At 53.1% G+C, this 22,272-nt stretch overlaps 1 protein-coding gene across 1 annotated transcript in view; it reads right to left on the reverse strand.

Annotated features, from left to right (window-relative positions):
- LOC116945142 (sodium/potassium-transporting ATPase subunit beta-1-interacting protein 3-like) overlaps positions 1–22,050 on the reverse strand; it is a 92,162-nt gene extending 70,112 nt beyond the window's left edge. The window contains exon 1 of the mRNA XM_032959311.2: positions 21,352–22,050. Coding sequence (XP_032815202.1) covers positions 21,352–21,405 — 54 coding nt within the window. The 5' untranslated portion in view covers positions 21,406–22,050. The remainder of the gene's footprint in view (positions 1–21,351) is intronic.
- Between the last annotated feature and the right edge of the window lie 222 nt (positions 22,051–22,272).

A 22,272-nucleotide genomic window follows, 5' to 3' on the forward strand; every position in this document is an offset into this window, starting at 1 on the left:
TGGAGTTAAAAATAAAACAAAGTATTTATGTGGCAGCGATGAGAGCTGACGCAAGTCCATTCAGAGTTAGTTATAAGAAGAAGAAAACAACTCCTCTTAAGGGGCCCCCAATTTACACCCTGAGCGCCAGAAGGCAGCACGGGAACAATTGAAGCCCAATTATTGACGGACCATGAATCAAACATGAAGAGAGACGCCTCTGACGGATTGGGGCTGGGATTCGGGGGGGGGGGGTGGAGGGGCACGCGCGTGCCCGGCCCGGCCCGGCCCAGCCCGGTGCCACCGTTCCACCTCCCCGCGTGAATTCTCCTCTCCGCTCCGTTTCTTAGACTCCGTGGCAACCGTAGGAAGTGGACGGCTTTACTTTTGAGTGGAGTCATCGATTTCAAATTGGAGACGTTTCCTCTGCCAGCTGCTTTCGCTCTCCCTCTCTCTTTACGCGCCGAACGAGTGCCACGCCGAACGAGTGCGTTACGAGCGAGCCGATTTTGTTTGTTTATTTAAATTGGCAAATAAACATACAGCACAGAAAACTGTTGACGCAAAGACCTCCTGCGTTGCCTTTTCAGACTGTTGGCGATAAGTTCCAGTTATCGAGCACCCGTTAAGGCCGGCAGGGCGAACTAAAAGGGCGGTGTGGGTAGACAGTGCACGACTCCCGGCCGCCTTTGTTTCGCCCGTGCTTGTGTCAACAAACTGCGCCGGCCCTGGTTGGAGGCCAGGGGTGGGGTGGGGGGGTGACCGATTGGGTTTGATATTTGCCAGCGATGTTGGCCGCGACAGGGAAATCGAAGTGTGATCGGCCGGGTTCGTCAGCGACTCACCACCGCCAGCCCCAAACGCGCCGAGCCACGCGGCCCTCCCCATCGCAGCGGCGACGGCCGTGGAGCAGGAAGCAGGATAATGACGTGTCCAAGGGAGGCGCTCAGACCCCCAACACCCCATCTGTTTGCGAGGTGGACCCCTGAGATGTGTTAGCCCACTTTGGTGACATTTCGCCTTTGATAACGGCAGCAGCCCCCCGATCCCCCCCCCCTCCTCCTAATACAGCGCCGTCTGCCCGTGCCAAACATCTCCCCCCCCCCCCAGCACAAACGTGAGAGCACCCCCCCCCCACACTCGTTGCTGGAACGGCGAGAAGCATGAGGCACGAGCTGTGATTGATGACGCGCAAGAGAGGGGGAGACCCTCACGGAGAGCTGAGAGTTGGGTGGAGGGGGGAGGAGGGGGGAGAAATGAGGTGGGGGGCGGGGAGGGGGTAGCGACGAGGGGGGGGGGCTAGAGACGAGGAGAGGGGGGTGAGTAGTTGAGATTCATCAGGTTTTTTTATTTCATCTGCCGTGGGAGCGGCTGGGCCCTCACGGTGGCCGCTTGTGGCTTCAATCCACATCCCCATCACTCCGCTGCAACCATCCCCATCACTCCGCTCTAGCCATCCCTATCACTCCACTGTCGCCATCCCCATCACTCCGCTGTAACCATCCCCATCACTCCGCTGCAACCATCCCCATCACTCCACTGCAACCATCCCCATCACTCCGCTGCAACCATCCCCATCACTCCGCTGTAGCCATCCCCATCACTCCGCTCTAGCCATCCCCATCACTCCGCTGTAACCATCCCCATCACTCCACTGTCGCCATCCCCATCACTCCGCTGTAACCATCCCCATCACTCCGCTGTAGCCATCCCCATCACTCCGCTGTAACCATCCCCATCACTCCGCTCTAGCCATCCCCATCACTCCGCTGTAACCATCCCCATCACTCCACTGTAACCATCCCCATCACTCCGCTGCAACCATCCCCATCACTCCACTGCAACCATCCCCATCACTCCGCTGCAACCATCCCCATCACTCCACTGTCGCCATCCCCATCACTCCGCTGTAACCATCCCCATCACTCCGCTGTAGCCATCCCCATCACTCCGCTGTAACCATCCCCATCACTCCGCTCTAGCCATCCCCATCACTCCGCTGTAACCATCCCCATCACTCCACTGTAACCATCCCCATCACTCCACTGTAACCATCCCCATCACTCCGCTGTAACCATCCCCATCACTCCACTGTAACCATCCCCATCACTCCACTGTCGCCATCCCCATCACTCCACTGTCGCCATCCCCATCACTCCACTGTAACCATCCCCATCACTCCGCTGTAACCATCCCCATCACTCCGCTGTAACCATCCCTATCACTCCGCTGTAACCATCCCTATCACTCCACTGTAACCATCCCCATCACTCCGCTGTAACCATCCCCATCACTCCACTGTCGCCATCCCCATCACTCCACTGTCGCCATCCCCATCACTCCGCTGTCGCCATCCCCATCACTCCGCTGCAACCATCCCCATCACTCCGCTGTAGCCATCCCCATCACTCCGCTCTAGCCATCCCCATCACTCCGCTGTAACCATCCCCATCACTCCACTGTCGCCATCCCCATCACTCCGCTGTAACCATCCCCATCACTCCGCTGTAGCCATCCCCATCACTCCGCTGTAACCATCCCCATCACTCCGCTCTAGCCATCCCCATCACTCCGCTGTAACCATCCCCATCACTCCACTGTAACCATCCCCATCACTCCGCTGTAACCATCCCCATCACTCCACTGTAACCATCCCCATCACTCCACTGTCGCCATCCCCATCACTCCACTGTCGCCATCCCCATCACTCCACTGTAACCATCCCCATCACTCCGCTGTAACCATCCCCATCACTCCGCTGTAACCATCCCTATCACTCCGCTGTAACCATCCCTATCACTCCACTGTAACCATCCCCATCACTCCGCTGTAACCATCCCCATCACTCCACTGTCGCCATCCCCATCACTCCGCTGTAACCATCCCCATCACTCCGCTGTAGCCATCCCCATAACTCCGCTGTAACCATCCCCATCACTCCGCTGTAGCCATCCCCATCACTCCACTGTAACCATCCCCATCACTCGACTGTAACCATCCCCATCACTCCGCTGTAACCATCCCCATCACTCCACTGTAACCATCCCCATCACTCCACTGTAACCATCCCCATCACTCCGCTGTAACCATCCCCATCACTCCACTGTCGCCATCCCCATCACTCCGCTGTAGCCATCCCCATCACTCCGCTGTAACCATCCCCATCACTCCGCTGTAACCGGGCCCTGAGACTGGGCGTTGTCCAGAAGGCAGGGTGGCAACGTCACCGCGGAAGGAGCCCTCAGAACTACTGCTGAGGCTCGCTTCACTTGCCTTCTCACATGCCCTTCAATCACACATCATTTTACAAATTTTACAATTACTGTTACATTATGGGAGGGATTTTGTGCTGTCTTCGGTGACATAGCTGAGACCATCATCCCCTCGCTGCACTTGAGCGAGGGGTTGATGGCGTCATCATCTGTTTCGAACACATGACATCAACAGTGCTGGCTCAGTGCTGAGACACATTCATCATCATCATCATCACGGCCATCGTCATTTATTATTTATACCGCGGCATTCCGTGCAGTGCGTCTCAAGGCGCCACGGGCCCACTCAGAGCGACTGGTTGAGGAGGCGACACAGCGGTTTCCAGTCTCAGGTGGGATCTTGCTTAGGTGAACACGCGAGAAGGTGGAATGTGCTGGCAGCGGCTTCTCACACCGGGACCCGCAGACTCGCAAAGAGACCCACACACTCATACAGAGATTCATCGACTCACAGAGAGACCCATAGACTGACAAGAGAGAGAGAGATATTATACAAAGACAAATACTAATAGCCTTGAACACTATTATAGACTCGCACAGAGACAGACCCATACTCTCACATATAGACTAACGTAGACTCATACACTTGCGTCGAGATAAACCTACACAGATTTGTAGACTCACATGGCTAGCCATGGACTCGCGTAGCCTGTAGATGTTGCACTCTCTGTCCTTACGATCAGAAGACCAGTACCCGGTGTTCACACAGACTCAACCTGTCAGCCTTCTGTGCTCAATAAACTGAACCCACGCTGTGGCAACGCAACAACGGCGATTGTGAACGTGTAGACCACAGACTGACGCTTGCCATGGGAATGTGGAAGTTCCACCAGTGGCTCTGGGCCACCGTCAGCAATACAGTAAGTGCTGTCCCAACACTTGTGTGAGCCGGAAGAGACTTTGATTTTTTCCTGACTATAGTATTACCACTGCAGAGCATCTTCCAGGAGTGCACGGTGTGCATTATTAATGCCATTGATAGTTTGTGGTGGACTGACAGATGTCAATCAATAACGGCTTATTCTGGAGTCCTAATGCGGAAATGTAAAGTGCGCGATTACGACGGAAATTCGTTTATTTATACATTTTTATTGTCAATAAAAGAAACCGTCTCTGCGTAGTGATGTACTGAGATACTGCGTGGAGCAGTGGCAACCTGAGTTCGATTCCCAATGATGACTAACTTCAGCCTCTGGGGACTCATAGACTCACATGGGAACCCATTGCATCACATACGGACCTATGGCTCATTTGGAGACCCAAATATCCACACGGATACCCATAGATCCACACGGAGACCCAAATATACACACGGATACCCATAGATCCACATGGAGACCCAAATATACACACGGAGACCCAAATATACACACGGAGACCCAAATATACACACGGAGACCCAAATATACACACGGAGACCCAAATATACACACGGAGACCCAAATATACACACGGAGACCCATAGATCCACATGGATACCCATAGATCCACACGGATACCCATAGATCCACACGGACACCCATAGACTCACGTGGAGAAAAGGAGACTCAGAGATTGTTGGGTTAACGTGCCAATAGACTCGTATAGATACCCACATATTCACACGGATACCCATAGACTCACGTGGAGAAAAGGAGACTCAGAGATTGTTGAGTTAACGTGCCAATAGACTCGTATAGATACCCACAGATTCACATGGATACCCATGAACTCACATTAAGACCCATAGCCTCACACGGAGACAAGCTCGGGGAGATCCCAGACTCGCACAGATTGACGCAAGGACTCACGTTGAGACCTGCGACCGTCTCGCCTCCCTCTACAAATTAAACTCGCCAACTGTGCGCGCGGAGCGGCGTCTCGAGAGGGGCCGCGGTTCGACCCCGCACGCCGTGCGGCTCCCACGTGGAGTGGACTCCGTTACCCCCCCGCCCGCCACGTCTCCCGATCGCGGCCGGGCTTTAATAATCCCGCTCGATACGTCATCCGTCAAAGAGTATGTGTGATGCAGCCGCAACAAACTTTTTTCCAAGAGTGCGTGTGCACGTGACATTACATTACGCGTCTGGTTCTTTCTGTGTGTGCGCGCTGAGCGGTGGCGCAGTGGTGAGCGCACTGCGCTAGGAAATTTTCTCACAAACGGCACGTTAACCCAACAGTCTATGGGGGCTATACGGGGGATGTTGATCTCTGTACTGTATATGAATGTGATTGTAGTGACGTAACGGTGCGTGTGTATTTATGCCTGTGTATCTGTAAGTCAATCTGTGTGTATGTCGTGGGGAGCGGTATTGTAGTGGATAGCGCGCTACGCTACGAACCCGAGTTCGATTCCCGCTCACGGTGACGATTAGCTGAACCGGTCCTGGCCCTCCCTTGGGTCGACTCAGCCTCAAATGAGTACCTGGTGCGGTGTGTAAACATCGCTACTGGGGAGATAAAGGCGGTCGGGCGTGGTGCTGGCCAGCCACCCCCTCGTGTGCCGTTCTGGCCTTCATAGGTGCTCGCTAACAGCACTTGCCCCTACAGTCTGTTAAGGCTATACGGGGGATCTTTGTCTTTGTACATCTGACCCTTGATCACATCACACGCTGTGTATCGCTGGGCGTGGTTTGCTGGGGGTTGCCCGCCTTCGGGATGGAGGAAGTGCATTTTAAAGAGGTTCGAGTCATCGACGAGACGAAACAAAAGTCGTCGATTTTTAATTTCGCTCGATTAAGCGACTCATCCTCCCATCTCAACTCTCGATCATAATTGGCAATGGGGGAGAGACCAGGCGGCACAGACAAAACGAGCACGCGGGACAATGCGGACCACGTGTGCGTCAGGCTACAAGAAGCACATCGTGCATCGAGCACCTTCGCAGACTCGGGGATGAAGATGCAGAACGCGTCATCTCTTTGTGTTGCTGAAAGCGCGCGGGGGGTAATCATCACAGGGCCTGCCCGATACCTTTGCGGCCACGGGCTCACTGAGCCGTTCACCGTCGACGAGTGGGGAGCAGCGACACCAGCCAGGGCTCGGAAACAAAAAAAAACAAGAAGAGATTTTTTTTATTGATTTCGGTAAAAAAAACCCTCAATATTTCAAAAGCCGCAATGCACTGTGCGTGAACACGACGCGCTGGTGACCTTAATAAATGACGTCACGAAGCATGCAGGAGTCGCAGGTTGCGCTACCCCTGAGCTACTACAACAACAACAACGATGATGACGACAATGAATACAGTCAGGATCGTCGCAGCTCGAGCAAACAGCACGCAGCCTCCCGCCGCCGCTGCGCCTTAAGGTCACGGCGCGGATTTATTCGGACCGCTCGCAATTGACAACCTCGCCGCGCCATCCCGCGCCCCAATCGATGCGCACCTGCGGCCGGTTGCGTACGGCGCAATAGGAAGTTCAACGGGTACAGTCGCACGCACAGATTCCATGTGGAGCTCCGCCGGTCCGAGTTTAATCGCCGCGACAGGGTTGGCGGCGGCGGCGGCATCGGCGGGATCGGAGGGATCGGAGGGTCTCGGCAGCCGCGCGACGTCTCCCCACGCGTGCTGGGGGGGTGGGGGGGGGGAGTTCTGACAGGATTCCAGGGATTCCTGGCGGTCACCGGGGGATGGCACCACCCCCCGCCCGCACCCACCCACCTGCCAGCACAAGAGGGCTTGTGCGTTGTCATTGAGTGAGTGCGTGCGACAAATGTCGTTAATTTTTTTTATTCCGCATGGAAAGTATCTTCTTAAATCATCCGTCATCGCCGCCGTCGCTGGCGTGGTCCATCGTCTGACTGCGTCTCGTTGTCAATCCACTGTCGGGTGAAGGCCGCCCCGAGCCGTATCGGTCACGTCTGAAAATACTTTACCACGCTGGTAGTCAGTGCGGATTGGTAAAGGGAAGGGACCCAAAACGAGTTCGGACATCACTCACCACTGCGAATCTAACTCTGGTCACCGGGCTGCAAGCACAGTGCGCTAACCGCGGCGCCACCGCTCCACACAGTCTATTCGCTGCGAGATATAATCCTCCCTCCCCATCCTTCACAGTTCTGAACTGCCGCAATCCTTCTCACTCCTGCACGAAAGTTGATCTCTTCGCTACATCTCCGCGGCGGTCGTAATCCCAGGCACATCCTCCCCATTCCCTGTGACTGCCATTCCATGAGCAGTCTTGTCCCATCGACCATCGTCTCTTTGTCTCGTGACGCGTGCTGCCCACGTCAACGTGATGTTTGTGATCTGTGTCTCCTCCATGATCTATTTACTCCTCTTCCTGGAAGTAAGAGTAGCGTATGTATCATGGAAACAACTCACTAGCCAACAGCCACGAGCTCTGAAACTAACCAACTAGCCAACCAGATACTGAATCAGAATCCTTCTTTACCCTGGAGAAATCTAATGAGTTATCAAGTCCAGTCGTTTCAAAAATGTCCATCACTACCGTTACTGGTACTCGGTCTGCCTATAGCCCAAACAAACTAACCCACCAGCCACTCGTACGAACTCTACCCCCTAACCCTAACAAACTAACCCACCAGCCACTCGTACGAACTCTACCCCCTAACCCTAACAAACTAACCCACCAGCCACTCGTACGAACTCTACCCCCTAACCCTAACAAACTAACCCACCAGCCACTCGTACGAACTCTACCCCCTAACTCTAACAAACTAACCCACCAGCCACTCGTACGAACTCTACCCCCTAACTCTAACAAACAAACCCACCAGCCACTCGTACGAACTCTACCCCCTGATCCTAACAAACTAACCCACCAGCCACTCGTACGAACTCTATCCCCTAACCCTAACAAACTAACCCACCAGCCACTCGTACGAACTCTACCCCCTAACAAACTAACCCACCAGCCACTCGTACGAACTCTACCCCCTAACAAACTAACCCACCAGCCACTCGTACGAACTCTACCCCCTAACCCTAACAAACTAACCCACCAGCCACTCGTACAAACTCTACCCCCTAACCCTAACAAACTATCCCACCAGCCACTCGTACAAACTCTACCCCCTAACCCTAACAAACTAACCCACCAGCCACTCGTACGAACTCTATCCCCTAACCCTAACAAACTAACCCACCAGCCACTCGTACGAACTCTACCCCCTAACCCTAACAAACTAACCCACCAGCCACTCGTACAAACTCTACCCCCTAACCCTAACAAACTATCCCACCAGCCACTCGTACAAACTCTACCCCCTAACCCTAACAAACTAACCCACCAGCCACTCGTACGAACTCTACCCCCTAACCCTAACAAACTAACCCACCAGCCACTCGTACAAACTCTACCCCCTAACCCTAACAAACTAACCCACCAGCCACTAGCCCCTCGCTCTGACCCTGACCCTTCCTTAACCCTACCCGCCCCACGCGTTGCTTCGTGTCGGAGTTCGAAGTTCGCGCGCCCCGCCGTGCGATGCCCTCTCCTTGCTCGCCTCGTCCGGCGGCCGTAAGAAGTCGTGGACAGATGTCGCGTGAGTCGCCCCCCACCCTCCCACACCCCCCCCCCCCCGTCTCTTCTCGACACGCGATGGGTGTAGAGGCCGGACGCTCTCAGAAGCGGGAGGCAGCTTTTACAATCGGCTTGGGAAAACAGCCGCAGTCGCACCCACGGTCCGATCAAGGCCACGCTTTACAAATCAAAGTATAAAAAAACCAGCAACTTTGCTCGGCAAGCGCCGGTGATGTTGGTAAAAATGGGGCGACTATGCTCGTGCCTGTGAGGGTTGTTGCGTTACCCAGTTGGATTTCCCGCTCACGGTCAACACCGGTGACGAATATCTGAAGCGATCCCGGGCCTCCCCTAGGTCGACTTAGCCTCAAATGAGTACCCTGATGCGATGTGTGAACATCGCCACTGGGGAGACAAAGGCGGCCGGGCATCGTGCTCGACACATCCACCCTCGCGTGCCGTTCTTCGGTGTTCGCAAACAGCACTTGCCCCAACAGTCTGTTAAGGTTAAACGGGAGATCTTTAAATACATTGTAGGGGGCTTACGAACAGCACTTGCCCCAACAGTCTGTTAAGGTTATACGGGAGATATTTGTGTTTGCCCTGTGTGTGTATATAGGTGCTCGCTAACAACACTTGTCCCAACAGTTTATGTAGGCTACATAGCGATATTTTTGTGTGTGTGTGTATATATAAATACATTGTAGGAGGCTTATGAACAGCACTTGCCCCAACAGATTGTGTGTCTATACGGGGGCGGAGGGTCTTTAGCTTTGCCTTTGTATGCGTGAGAGCGAGCAGCGTGGGTCAGGGGTCATCTCCTTCATTCCCCAGGACGCACTCGCACGGGCTCTCAATGTAATTAGGCTGAGGCCGCCTGCGCCTGCACGTTTGGCTAGGGTGGTGCAGCTGCACCTGTGTGTGTGCGTGCGTGTGCGTGTTCGGAGACGGGAAGACGTCGATGGCGAAATTAAATAAATAAGTACAAATTAATCTCTCCGTTCATACGTGCGTGCAGTCAGCCATCCATCAATCTGGCATACATTCATATGCTCGCTTCATTTGCCATTAGCCTCAAGGCAAATAGAGGGCCTGGCATTTTGTGTGCATCTCGGTAAACACGCAAAGCGGGGCCCGTTATATTGGGGGATTGTTCGCCGATTTTTTTTTGGGGGGGTGGGGGGTGGAATTAATGCAAAAATTGGACAATTGTGGATAAGACGCGACACGACATTCTGGAGGGTTTACGGGAAAATGTGTTGCGGATTAAACCGGACACGGGGCCATCACCTGGGAGAGTCTCCCACCGAATGTGACACCACGTGGCACTGGGTGACCTCACGATTCTTGGCAGAAAGACATCTCGCATTGGCGCGTCGTGTAAATTATACGAAAACAGGATTTGAGATTGTCGTTAAAAATCCAAACTACGGAAAATGTTTATCCTAAATTCATCCCAAGTAGGAATATATGACCAAATCACCCTGGACGAGCCCCGGGATAGTGTCAGATCTCGGCAGCAAAACGCAAGTGCTTGGATGGGCGAGCCAGCAACAGGGCTTTCCAGGTGTTGTTGGTGTGAGGCTGCAGTGAGGTGTGGCCAGGAGATGGCGCGGTGCTGGGTTTTCTCCTTTTTCTCTGGTGTCCTCCTCCTCCACACTAAGCCAGAGAGATCCAATTGTGGATTTGGCCAAACATCCCAATGAAGTGGGACCCTCCAGAAAAAAATACATACTCGAGACTCAGTGAGGATTTCTTGACTAAAGGGCACTATTGGTGTTGTTGTTTGAGCCAGCACACAGCTTAAGGGACATCCCCTCGTGTGCTCGTGTATTCTCGAGTCACTTCGACTTCCTCCCACATTCAAAATGCTCATCGGGGAATCGGTTGAACTAGTAGCCAGCCTCTTGGGATGGGCACATTTTTCAACTCTTTGAGTTGGTGGTCTAAACAACATTGGGGCCACACAAAGATCCCCGTGTAGCCTTAACAGACTGTTGGGGCAAGTGCTGTTAGCGAGTAGCACCTGTGAAGGCCGGCACGGCACACGAGGGCGTGGGTGGCCAGCACCATGCCCGGTCGCCTTTGTCTCTCCAGTGACGATTTTTATGTATACATACACAAAGCAAATACAAAGATCAATGTGTTGCCTACATAAACTGTTGGAGCAAGTGCTGTTAGCGGGCACCGATATATACACACACACAAAGGTGGGGCGGGGGCAAGTGCTATTTGCGAGTACTGATGATGGCCAAAACGGCACGCGAGGGGGGGCAACACCACGGCCGGCCGCATTTTCTCTCCCCGATGACGACATTTACACCCGGCACGAGGTTCTCGTTTGAGGCTGAGTGGACCTAGGGGAGGGCCCAAGACTGGTTGAGATCATCGTCACCAATGTGAACACACACACGGACAGAAGTTCAGCCCTTCTTGTGCCGGTGAGCTGGACGAGGCAGCGAGCTCGCCATGTGGATGACCCCCAGGATGAGTCTAGCGACTGAGATATATTTCCCCGGTCTCTCGGGACCCTACCTGGTTACATAAAATAGACACACACCGTGAACTTGATACTTGAATGTCGCTACTGCGGTGCACTTTCACGATACAACTAAATAACAGGTTGTTGTTGTTGTTGTTGTTTGTAACAATGTTTTTTACTGACGTGAGTAATTTTTTTAGTTATGCTCTGGGCTTAATTTCATGCTCAATCATTTTGCTGGGGGGGGGGGAAGGGGGGGCACTGGTAAAGTGTAGTAGGTGACACGTGATGAATAGCCGCAACCACGCTGAGAGATATACTGGATGTTGTGTGCCTACTGTGGGGATTAGAGAAAGGTAGCGACAGGACGTGGCTTGGAGGAAGCGCTGCAGATGTGAACACGGGTAAAGGTGTTGCAAAGAGTGGGGCACGCGTGCAGAGGATGCATCAGTGTAAAGCGCAGGCCTTCGCGACAAATATCATCCATGACACAGGTTTTATTGGGTTAGATCGCGTCAATAGAAATGTGTCGTTAAACCCCTCACCAGTACAGCACTAACCGGTTGTGTGTTGGAGAGCAAATCCACAACATTTACAATCTGAGTACGACGTTTCGCCAGTAGTTAGGAGTAATTAGGAGAAAACAGGAGGATGTCTCCACAAATCTGGCTGCTGCCTGATGATGCTGGTTGTAATTACTGGCGAAACGTCGGACTCTCCAACACACCGGTGTGCTGTGCTAGTAACGAATTGACACGTTCTGTTTACGTGACAAAGCTTACTAATTGGCTGTGTCGGGTGGTGGCGGGTTTAACGACACATTTATAGTTTAACACGTAGGCATTTGTATATTTACGCGATCTAACCCAACAAAAAACCTGTACGAGGGGATGCATCGTTTGTGCATGAACATAGCAGCGTAGGGTCAACAACTTGGAAGTTGAGAAGAGAATGTTCCAGGAAACTGGTGTAGATGTGATCGGCTAGAGGAGGTTGTGATGGGTGGGACGCGTGTATGTACGTATGTTGAACTTCTCTCGCACCGCACGTCGCCAACCGTGCTAATCGGGACACGCGTGCAGGGTGGAGGAGGCGGGCGGGCGACCGCGACGGGCATTGTAGTGGCAGCCAGAGGTCGGTGGCCTAAGAGCTAAAGCCAGACAGACGTAGTGGTGGTGGTGGTGGTCAGACTGGAAAGCGGTACCGGAAGGGTGCATGGGCTGTTTACAAAGGGGACGGGCGATAGCCAGATGGTTAGATGGAGTTATAGTGGACCTGAGAGGTCGGGGTCATATTTGGAACAGCTGTGGAGGCGCGGTGGGATCAACAGCCTTGGCCTTGATGACCTCTTGACCTTGATCTTTTTTTACTGTCACTGAGAGAAAAGAAAGAAGCTCTTCGGTTCAGCTGATGCTGGAAATTATTTCCATTTGCGATGACATTTAGGACGCTGCCCTGGTGTACTGGTCAACACACTGGACCTGCAATATAGAGGTCATAGGTTCCATTAGACCTCCAGGCAGTTGAACCGATGGGCAAGTTTCTTTCCTCCAAGCGGACTACACCACGGTCGATCATCAGGTCACGTGCGTGTGGTGGCACAGAGTGTGGGCAATCCCTCTGCAGAGCCCCTTCTCGCGGAGGCCCTTCTACCAGCGGTGGTGTAAGCAAACAATTGCAGGGCTGCGCCTTTATCTCTACATCATTGAGGTTTATGGCCGCCAACGTCATAAACGTAACCACACGCGTCCTCTCCCGTGTCGTCGCCATCACCAGAATATCGATTCACTGAAAAACTGTCGCTCGACATCGCATGGCCAAATCACGCAGAACGCACCCGGCCACGCCAGAACCCAGAAGCTGAGCAGCCTTGAGCCTGGACACTGTGTAAGTCTATGGGTCTCTTTGTAAGACTGTGTATCTATGCGTAAGTCTATGGGTCTCTGTGTACGTCTGTTGATCTCTATGTAAGTCTATGGGTCTCTGTGTAAGACTGTGTATCTTTATGTAAGTCTATGGGTCTCTGTGTAAGACTGTGGATCTCTATGTAAGTCTATGGGTCCCTGTGTAAGACTGTGGATCTCTATGTAAGTCTATGGGTCTCTGTGTAAGACTATGTATCTCTATGTAAGTCTATGGGTCTCTGTGTAAGACTGTGTATCTATGTGTAAGTCTATGGGTCTCTGTGTAAGACTGTGTATCTATGTGTAAGTCTATGGGTCTCTGTGTAAGACTATGTATCTATATGTAAGTCTATGGGTCTCTGTGTAAGACTGTGTATCACTATGTACGTCTATGGGTCTCTGTGTAAGACTGAGTATCTCTATGTTAGTCTATGGGTCTCTGTGTAAGACTGTGTATCTATGTGTAAGTCTATGGGTCTCTGTGTAAGACTATGTATCTATGTGTAAGTCTATGGGTCTCTGTGTAAGACTGTGTATCTTTATGTAAGTCTATGGGTCTCTGTGTAAGACTGTGGATCTCTATGTAAGTCTATGGGTCCCTGTGTAAGACTGTGGATCTCTATGTAAGTCTATGGGTCTCTGTGTAAGACTATGTATCTCTATGTAAGTCTATGGGTCTCTGTGTAAGACTGTGTATCTATGTGTAAGTCTATGGGTCTCTGTGTAAGACTGTGTATCTATGTGTAAGTCTATGGGTCTCTGTGTAAGACTATGTATCTATATGTAAGTCTATGGGTCTCTGTGTAAGACTGTGTATCACTATGTACGTCTATGGGTCTCTGTGTAAGACTGTGTATCTCTATGTTAGTCTATGGGTCTCTGTGTAAGACTGTGTATCTATGTGTAAGTCTATGGGTCTCTGTGTAAGACTATGTATCTATGTGTAAGTCTATGGGTCTCTGTGTAAGACTGTGTATCTATATGTAGGTCTATGAGTCTCTGTGTACGACTGTGTATTTATATGTAAGTCTATAGGTCTCTGTGAAAGACTGTGTATTTATATGTAAATCTATGGGTCTCTGTGTAAGACTGTGTATTTATATGTAAGTCTATGGGTCTCTGTGTAAGACTATGTATCTATATGTAAGTCTATGGGTCTCTGTGTAAGACTGTGTATCTATCTGTAAGTCTATGGGTATGTGTCTAAGACTGGGTATCTCTATGTAAGTCTATGGGTATCTGTGTAAGACTGTGGATCTCTATGTAAGTCTATGCGTATCTGTGTAAGACTATGGATCTCTATGTAAGTCTATGGGTCTCTGTGCAAGATTGTGGATCTATATGTAAGTCTATGGGTATCTGTGTAAGACTGTGGATCTCTATGTAAATCTATGGGTCTGTGTGTAAGACTGGGTATCTCTATGTAAGTCTATGGGTATCTGTGTAAGACTATGGATCTCTATGTAAGTCTATGGGTATCTGTGTAAGACTATGGATCTCTGTGTAAGTCTATGGGTATCTGTGTAAGACTGTGTATCTATATGTAAGTCTATGGGTATCTGTGTAAGACTGGGGATCTCTATGTAAGTCTATGGGTCTCTGTGTAAGACTGTGGATCTCTATGTAAGTCTATGGGTCTGTGTGTAAGACTGTGCATCTCTATGTAAGTCTATGGGTATTTGTGTAAGACTATGGATCTCTATGTAAGTCTATGGGTATCTGTGTAAGACTGTGTATCTATATGTAAGTCTATGGGTCTGTGTGTAAGACTGTGTATCTATGTGTAAGTCTATGGGTCTCTGTGTAAGACTGTGGATCTCTATGTAAGTCTATGTGTCTCTGTGTAAGACTGTGTATCTCTATGTAAGTCTATTGGTATCTGTGTAAGACTATGGATCTATATGTAAGTCTATGGGTCTCTGTGTAAGACTGTGTGTCTCTATGTAAGTCTATGGGTATCTGTGTAAGACTGTGTATCTATATGTAAGTCTATGGGTATCTGTGTAAGACTGTGGATCTCTATGTAAGTCTATGGGTCTCTGTGTAAGACTGTGTTTCTCTATGTAAGTCTATGGGTCTGTGTGTAAGACTGTGTATCTATATGTAAGTCTATGGGTCTCTGTGTAAGACTGTGGATCTCTATGTAAGTCTATGGGTATCTGTGTAAGACTGTGGATCTCTATGTAAGTCTATGGGTCCATGTGTAAGACTGTGGATCTCTATGTAAGTCTATGGGTCTCTGTGTAAGACTATGTATCTTTATGTAAGTCTATGGGTCTCTGTGTAAGACTGTGGATCTCTATGTAAGTCTATGGGTCTCTGTGTAAGACTGTGGATCTCTATGTAAATATATGGGTCTCTGTGTAAGACTGTGGATCTCTATGTAAGTCTATGGGTATCTGTGTAAGACTGTGGATCTCTATGTAAGTCTATGGGTCTCTGTGTAAGACTGTGGATCTCTATGTAAGTCTATGGGTCTCTGTGTAAGACTGTGGATCTCTATTTAACTCTATGGGTCTCTGTGTAGGTCTGTCGGTGTCTGTGTCTCTGGAGCCCGGCGCCTGGGCCTCTCCGGGTCGTGTGCCCCAGTGCAGTTGCACCGCCTGCGCACTCGACAGCTACGCCACTTGACCTCGCGACCTTGCTCGCTACAGGGGCACCGATCAGCAAGGGACGGGGGGGGGTAGCCAGGTGTGTATCAGCAGTGGACGGGGGGGGGGGTAGGTGTGCATCGGGGGCGCAGCCGCGCTGTGGAAGGTGGCGAGTGTCCACTGGCTGAGTGTCACGGTGGTTGCTGGGTGGACTGTCGATGGGATGCGCGCGAAGGTCGCCTCCCGCACTCCGACACGGAGACGGGCGCTGCAGCCGCACGGCAGCGACCTCCACCCTGCGCTGACTCGGCAGCGCGCCGAGCGCGTTGCGCGCTCGCGTCTGTTGACGGGCTCCGTCAGCGGCCTCGTCGGGGGCATCAACGCGCGCCTCGTTCGGCCACCGCGGGCCTCTCCGCGCCGCCCTTTCAACAAACGATGCCGGCGGTGCCCCGGGCGGCCACGCGCCCACCGTGGCTGCCCAAGCGCGTGGGGTCGCGTGATCCGAGCGGCGCTCTCTCTTCTGTGGCCTGGACGCTAAGCGCCCCGCGGCGCCGTTCTTTAGGGCTGCCCATTGTGTGCCGAATTTTCACGGTCCGAATTTGCTTAATTTTGAAATGACCCGTGATGGCCGGGCTGTGTGCTAACCCACCTCCCCCCACACACACACACGACTTGAGCTGCTCTGGCTAGCGGTCAGGGACATTGTTGTTGTTGTTTTTCGTCGTCGAATGTGGAGTTTTATCGTCCGCAGCCGGAGACAGCGAAGCACGAGACGAGGGTGGCGATGGGTGGGGCACGAGCACAGGGTGGAGGAAGATATGGTAAGCAACTTGGCTATTCGGATTAGAACGAAGCTAGAGGGCTGCTGTAAGATACGGTGGGTGGGCCACACGTGTGCAGGGAGGTGGCCGATACGGGCATTGGAGTGGCGATTGGAGGTTGGTGACCAAGGGGAAGAGCGGAAGGTGACGGTCGTGGCGGTGAGATTGTCACAGTAACCCTTCGAGGACTTGCCACTGCGTGACAAGGAGAAGACCCAAAGCCGGATTGCGATCGGGAAGTAAGAGCGGATCCAGGGGAGCGCCGGGCATCGACTGGGCAACAGCTTGCGAGACCTGGCAGAAGGAAGGCGGCGATGGCGAGGTGTCGTCGGGGGGGTGGGGGGGGCATCAACGGCGGTCGCGACGCCGCTACGACCGGGAGCGACTCCCTCGTGGCTCGCGCTCCCCCCCCCCCTGCGGTGTCGGCGGCGATTCACGAATTCGGGGTTGGGGGGGGGCATCGTTTTAAACGCCGCCGCCGCCACCACCGCCGCTGCCGCTTTGTGTTGACAAAGAGAGAGAGAAGAGAGAGCAGAGAGAGCAGAAGCGCGATCCCGTTCCGTTAATGAGCGACGCCCCTCGCCGCAGACTCCGCAGCAGCAGCGCAGCGCCTCCTCTTTGTGCGCTCGCCGCCGCCGCCGCAGCTGCCGCCGCCGCCGCCGCGTGGCCGCGCCGAACGCGCGCGCCCGCGGGGTTCGCTTTGGTCTCGGGGCTCGCAGCGGGGCAGCTCAGGCGACGAGCCGAGCGAGCGAGCGAGCCGACACGGGCGGGCATGCCCCCACGCAGGCGGCTTCCAGCTTTGTGAAGTGACAAGTTCAAATCCCAGGCGGGGCTCTGCCATTCGTCGTCCTCTTCGTTATTGTTATCGTCGCCGCCGTCGTCGTGATAATTTGATATTCGTCATTATCACGTGTGGCTGTCAACGACATCGTCATCATCGTGATCATCACCACACTCGTCCGCATCATCATTCGTATCAACATCGTAATCGTTAGCTGTGACCAAATCACCCCGAGCGCGCCCGTCCCGTCAGATCTCGGGATTCCAAGCAGGCTTGAGCCTGGATCGCGCTCGGACAGGTGACCGCCATACGTGGACAGGCGTCCAAGGTTGCTAGTCCAAGTGGTTGGCAGCGGAGAGCAGTGCGAGACGAATTGTTGCACTATCTCCTCTGCTCCCGTGTGTATGCAACGTGCTGAAGTACGGTCAAACAACCTCCACGACCCGCGTGCCACGTGAAGGCCCTTGTCCAGCAGTGGATTAGCTTAGGGGCCGTCCATTACATTGCGCGCGGACTTGCCAGCTGCGGGCTTCAGATCGTGTTTCTCGATCAGCTGCCGCCACCAACCAGACCAGCAACGGAGCTGTCGAGTGCGCAGGCGGTGCGACTGCACCCGGGGCCAATGTGGCGGGAGGGGGCCACGTCCCGGGCCACGAAGAGACGGGAGACATTAAGGACAGGTGACCGCCATACGTGGGAGACGCCGTTTCATCCCGTTTCATCCCTTGCACCAGGGCCCACGCTCACACGCATCGCATTCTCGGAACAAAAAATGAAAATGCGACGTCTGACAGTAAGTCAACCAGATACTCGCCCTTTCTCTCACCCGCGAGCCCATCAGCCACGAGTACTATCCCTGCCACTGACTCGTGACACTAACCACAGGCAACCAGCCACGAGCCGAACAAACTAGCTAACAAGCAACCACTGATAATCTTCATAGTGGCTCGAACCCTATTCATAGACCGACCTCCATTGCTTTGCCGAGACTCCCTTTTTATTTATTTTAGTTGTTGCTGGATTTTCAGCCTTGGCATCCACAACACCTCCAATTAAACACGCTCCCGCAGACGCGTATAATAGGGAGATTATTTTGTTTCGGTTATTATAAATTCACTCTGGACCACGTGAGGACGCTTCCCGCATAGTAACGATGATGCCGCAGCACGTAACACTGATTGGACATTCTCGTTTAATTGCCACCAGAGGAAGAGGAAGATTAATTAGATGTTAATTGTTGCCAAAGCTAATCCCCCCCGCCCCCCACCCATTAAGTATGTGCGTAGGGCCAACGATAGCTAGCGACCTCCAAAAACCTAAGCTCTCTCTGCGATACGGGCGGTTCAACCCCACAACCAGATTTCCAGGCGCCGTCCCATCGCACAGACGTGTGACTGCGTTTCGTTTTGCCGGATGCGGCCACAGTGGTGTAATGGTGAGCAGCAATCCAAAGGTCACCGCTGCGATCCGATTTCCCGGCGCGGCAGTTAAAATAATGTAGAAAGTTTCCTAAATCCCACCACCACCCTCGCTCTGTCCACCCAGCGGTGTAAATGGTTACACATCAGTGTAGGTGCTGGCATCTCTCCCAAGACAAAAGCCCTCCAGAGGGGCCCTCTACAGCTCCCTCTAGTGGAGACTCTTCCGCTAGCAGTGTCGTGAGCAAAGCATTGCAGGGCTGCGCATTTACACAATAGCCCTGCACGAAGCTGCATTGCGTGTGTGATGATCAGCCAGCGTGAATCCACGACTTGGCTTTGCCCTCCTCCATCACTAATTTGTGTCACTCTTTTTAACCTCGGTTAACGTTTTGTAGAATACACAAAGCGCACTGCCAGTAGCAAAGGTCCCTGATTCCTTCTGCTCGGAATGGGCTACAACTCAACTCTGTGCGACAAAACATTCTCTCATACGAGCTGCGATTGAAAGACCCACACACAGACGGACGGATACGGTCGCTTAAAATGTGGATTCTTATTCGATGGCCACGTCTTTTTTTGGAGGAAAGAAAATAACCACACACATCAAGAGTAGACTAGTCAAAGTGACCTCTTGCTCAGAGTGTCCCCTAGGCTGCCGCTCATCTTATGTTGACACACCTGAGCTACTCGTGGTAATTCCACATTCCTATGGCGGTGCCCGGTGTGTCAGAAACAACAGCCACCGTCTACGTCCCGCAAAATAATTGGATATAAAATTCAAAGCGTGCCACGTGCCATGTGTAACACAGTGAGCCCCGCGTGCCATCATGTGATGAGTGCACCCGTGTAATCGCAATCACATTAGCGCCCTCACTGAGTCTCAATACTTGTTTTCTGACGGGCCCTGTATTTGATTGGGATGTCTGGCCAATCCCATTAATAATAAAAATAACAAATTATAGAGAGGCGATGACTGCACCTATCCTGGACCTTCTTTCGGTCGATTCCGCCTCCAATGCTTACCTGGTGCGGTGTGTCAACGCCAGCACTGGGGAGACAAAGGCGCTCGTGCGTCGTGTCGTCCTTCATAGGTGCTACTCGCTAACAGCACTTTCCAAAACAGTCTGTTCAAAGGCTACAGGGGGGATCTTAGCCTCTGTGTTTGTGTGTGTGAGAGAGTAAACACACATCGTCGGTGCTTTAGAATGTTGCCTTCGCGCACAGAACAGGGGACGCAAACGTTGCCAAACACAGCTGCTTCGCGGGGCCTTTCGCGAAGTCAGTTGTCGCCGGAGTTCCCCGACCGTCCATCCCTCCGCAGTCTCTTGTCCGCTCAACAAATCGCGCGACTCCTCTGTGAGCGCGCGTGCGTGCGCGTGCGTGATGGACATCTGTGGCACGCAGAGGCGTGCGGGCTCCAGTTTGCACCGTTTAAATGGCTAAACGATCACCATCATACTCTTTGGTTCTTTCGGTAAAATCACGTAGGTATAAAATACAATAAATCACGACGTTTCGGGCGGAACACAAGCGTCCATCATCAGGTGGGAAAGCATGGTCTGCTGCTGAGGCAGACTGTTTGTGTTGAACCCGAAACGTCGTGATTTATTTTTTACCTACGTGACTTTACCGAAAGAACCAAAGAGTATGGATTCCTGCAGTCACGAAAGCTTCAAATCAAGATTGATCACCATCATCATCAGCCATGGCCAATCCACTACTGATTGAAGGTTCCTCTCTCTTTCGTTAAATGGTCCAACGTTTAACGGGTCCCCCACGGAATGCGGTGCCATCTCTCCCCGAGTACAACTCGGCGCAATGCGGTGTTGATTTAGGTCGCGTCGAGGCAATACACTATAATGGTACATAACATGCATCACGGCGACACAAGGCATATACAGACTTGTTATTTATTTTACTCGGAAGAAGGACCATTGACAGAAACGTTATCTAATTACATTAATAACACTCCCTGATTTATGACTATTGTCTGAATGTGCCGCTTGTTGTTCGACGTTTCGCAGCACCTGGTGAGAGGTTCTTCGTGAACTTGCGGGGTGGGGGGAGGGAGGGGCGCATTAAAAAAAAAACAATTCACCGAAGCAGCTTCCACCAAAGCACGTGGACCGAAACGTCGGACACCGTGCCGAACACAGCGCGATGCAACCCGAACACGCCACCGCAGAGCTGGTGGCATTTGCTCCGGCTACAGGGCGGTGTTAATCGCGAATTCGAGCGTGATTGTAGTCGTGTTGGCGCTTTGCATCGTCCTCTTTGAACGCCGCGGTGAGTCTGGCTGCCGCTGCTTCTCGAGCCACCGTTGGTGTTCCGGCAGCGGCAGCGGCAGCAGCAGCAGCAGCAGCGGCAGCAGCGGCAGCGGCAGCAGCGGCAGCGGCAGCAGCGGCAGCGGCAGCAGCGGCAGCGGCAGCAGCAGCAGCGGCGGCGGCAGCAGCAGCAGCGGCGGCGGCAGCAGCAGCAGCAGCGGCGGCAGCAGCAGCAGCAGCGGCAGCAGCAGCCGCGGTATGAGAATCGTGCGTGGGTGGCTCCTGGGTGCGGGACCAAGCAGCAGCAGCAGAAGAGGAATAAAGGGGAAAACGAGGAGGAGGATGATGAGAACGGATCTCAAGTCACTCACCACTTGCAGGGCGCAGATGAAGACCAAGGAGCACCGTCCCGTACAGCGACGCATTCCGATGGCTTCCTCCCTCGCAGCTGGCAGCTCCTGTGCAGCTCGCAGGCTCTAGCCCAGCTCACAGTCTCTGTCTCTCTCTCTCTCACTCTCTCCTAGCTCGGTCTCCCAGCTCGCAGCCTCTGTCCAAGCTCGCAGTCCCTCCCCTGCCCCCCTCTCTTTGCGTGCGTTGATGTCTGTGTGTGTGTGACCACACGTGCCCTTTCGCACGCTATGTGATTCCACCAAAATCTCTAGCCTAGACTGTCGAGTGTATGGTACTCGAGTGTACGTATAGAGTGCACTAGATTGTACTGTAGACTATACACGTGCACTCTGATTATGCGCGCCCCGCACTGCGTAATTGCGTAACCGCGTCCGCGGAGCGAGTGGGGGGCGAGGCGTGCTGGTTCTGTTGGGTTCGAGAATTGATGAATCGATGCATTCGGTAGAGAATTTAATTCAATTTCTGTGGCTTTAGTTTCCACTGCTGAACGGACAGAATTCCCCGTCTCTCGTTCCGTCTCTCTCTCTCGCCCGCTGCGAGTGCCGTCACTGAGCCGAGCCGCGTGTGTTTCTCTTTTTGCTCGCTGAGAGTGCGCGTCCCGCAGGAGTCTAAAGGGGGAGAGCGACGAGGAGGGGAGGAGGAGGAGGGGTGAGGAGGGGAGACGAGGGGATGGGGAAGGGAGGAGACCGAGGGAGCAGAGGGGAGGGGGAGATGGGCAGGAGAGAGGGTGGGAGGAGTCAGTCTGGGCTCGCGTTGTGGGGGGCGGGGTGAGTGGGGGGGGGAGGCTGCGGGGTGAGTGGGGGGGGGGGCTGCGGGGTGAGTGGGGGGGGCTGCGGGGTGAGTGTGGGGGGCTGCAGGGTGAGTGGGGGGGGCTGCAAGGT

Source organism: Petromyzon marinus, chromosome 23 (assembly GCF_048934315.1).
Source record: "Petromyzon marinus isolate PM22_M1 ecotype Great Lakes invasive population chromosome 23, UKy_Petmar_22M1.pri1.0, whole genome shotgun sequence".
NCBI classification, from domain to species: Eukaryota; Metazoa; Chordata; class Hyperoartia; order Petromyzontiformes; family Petromyzontidae; genus Petromyzon; species Petromyzon marinus.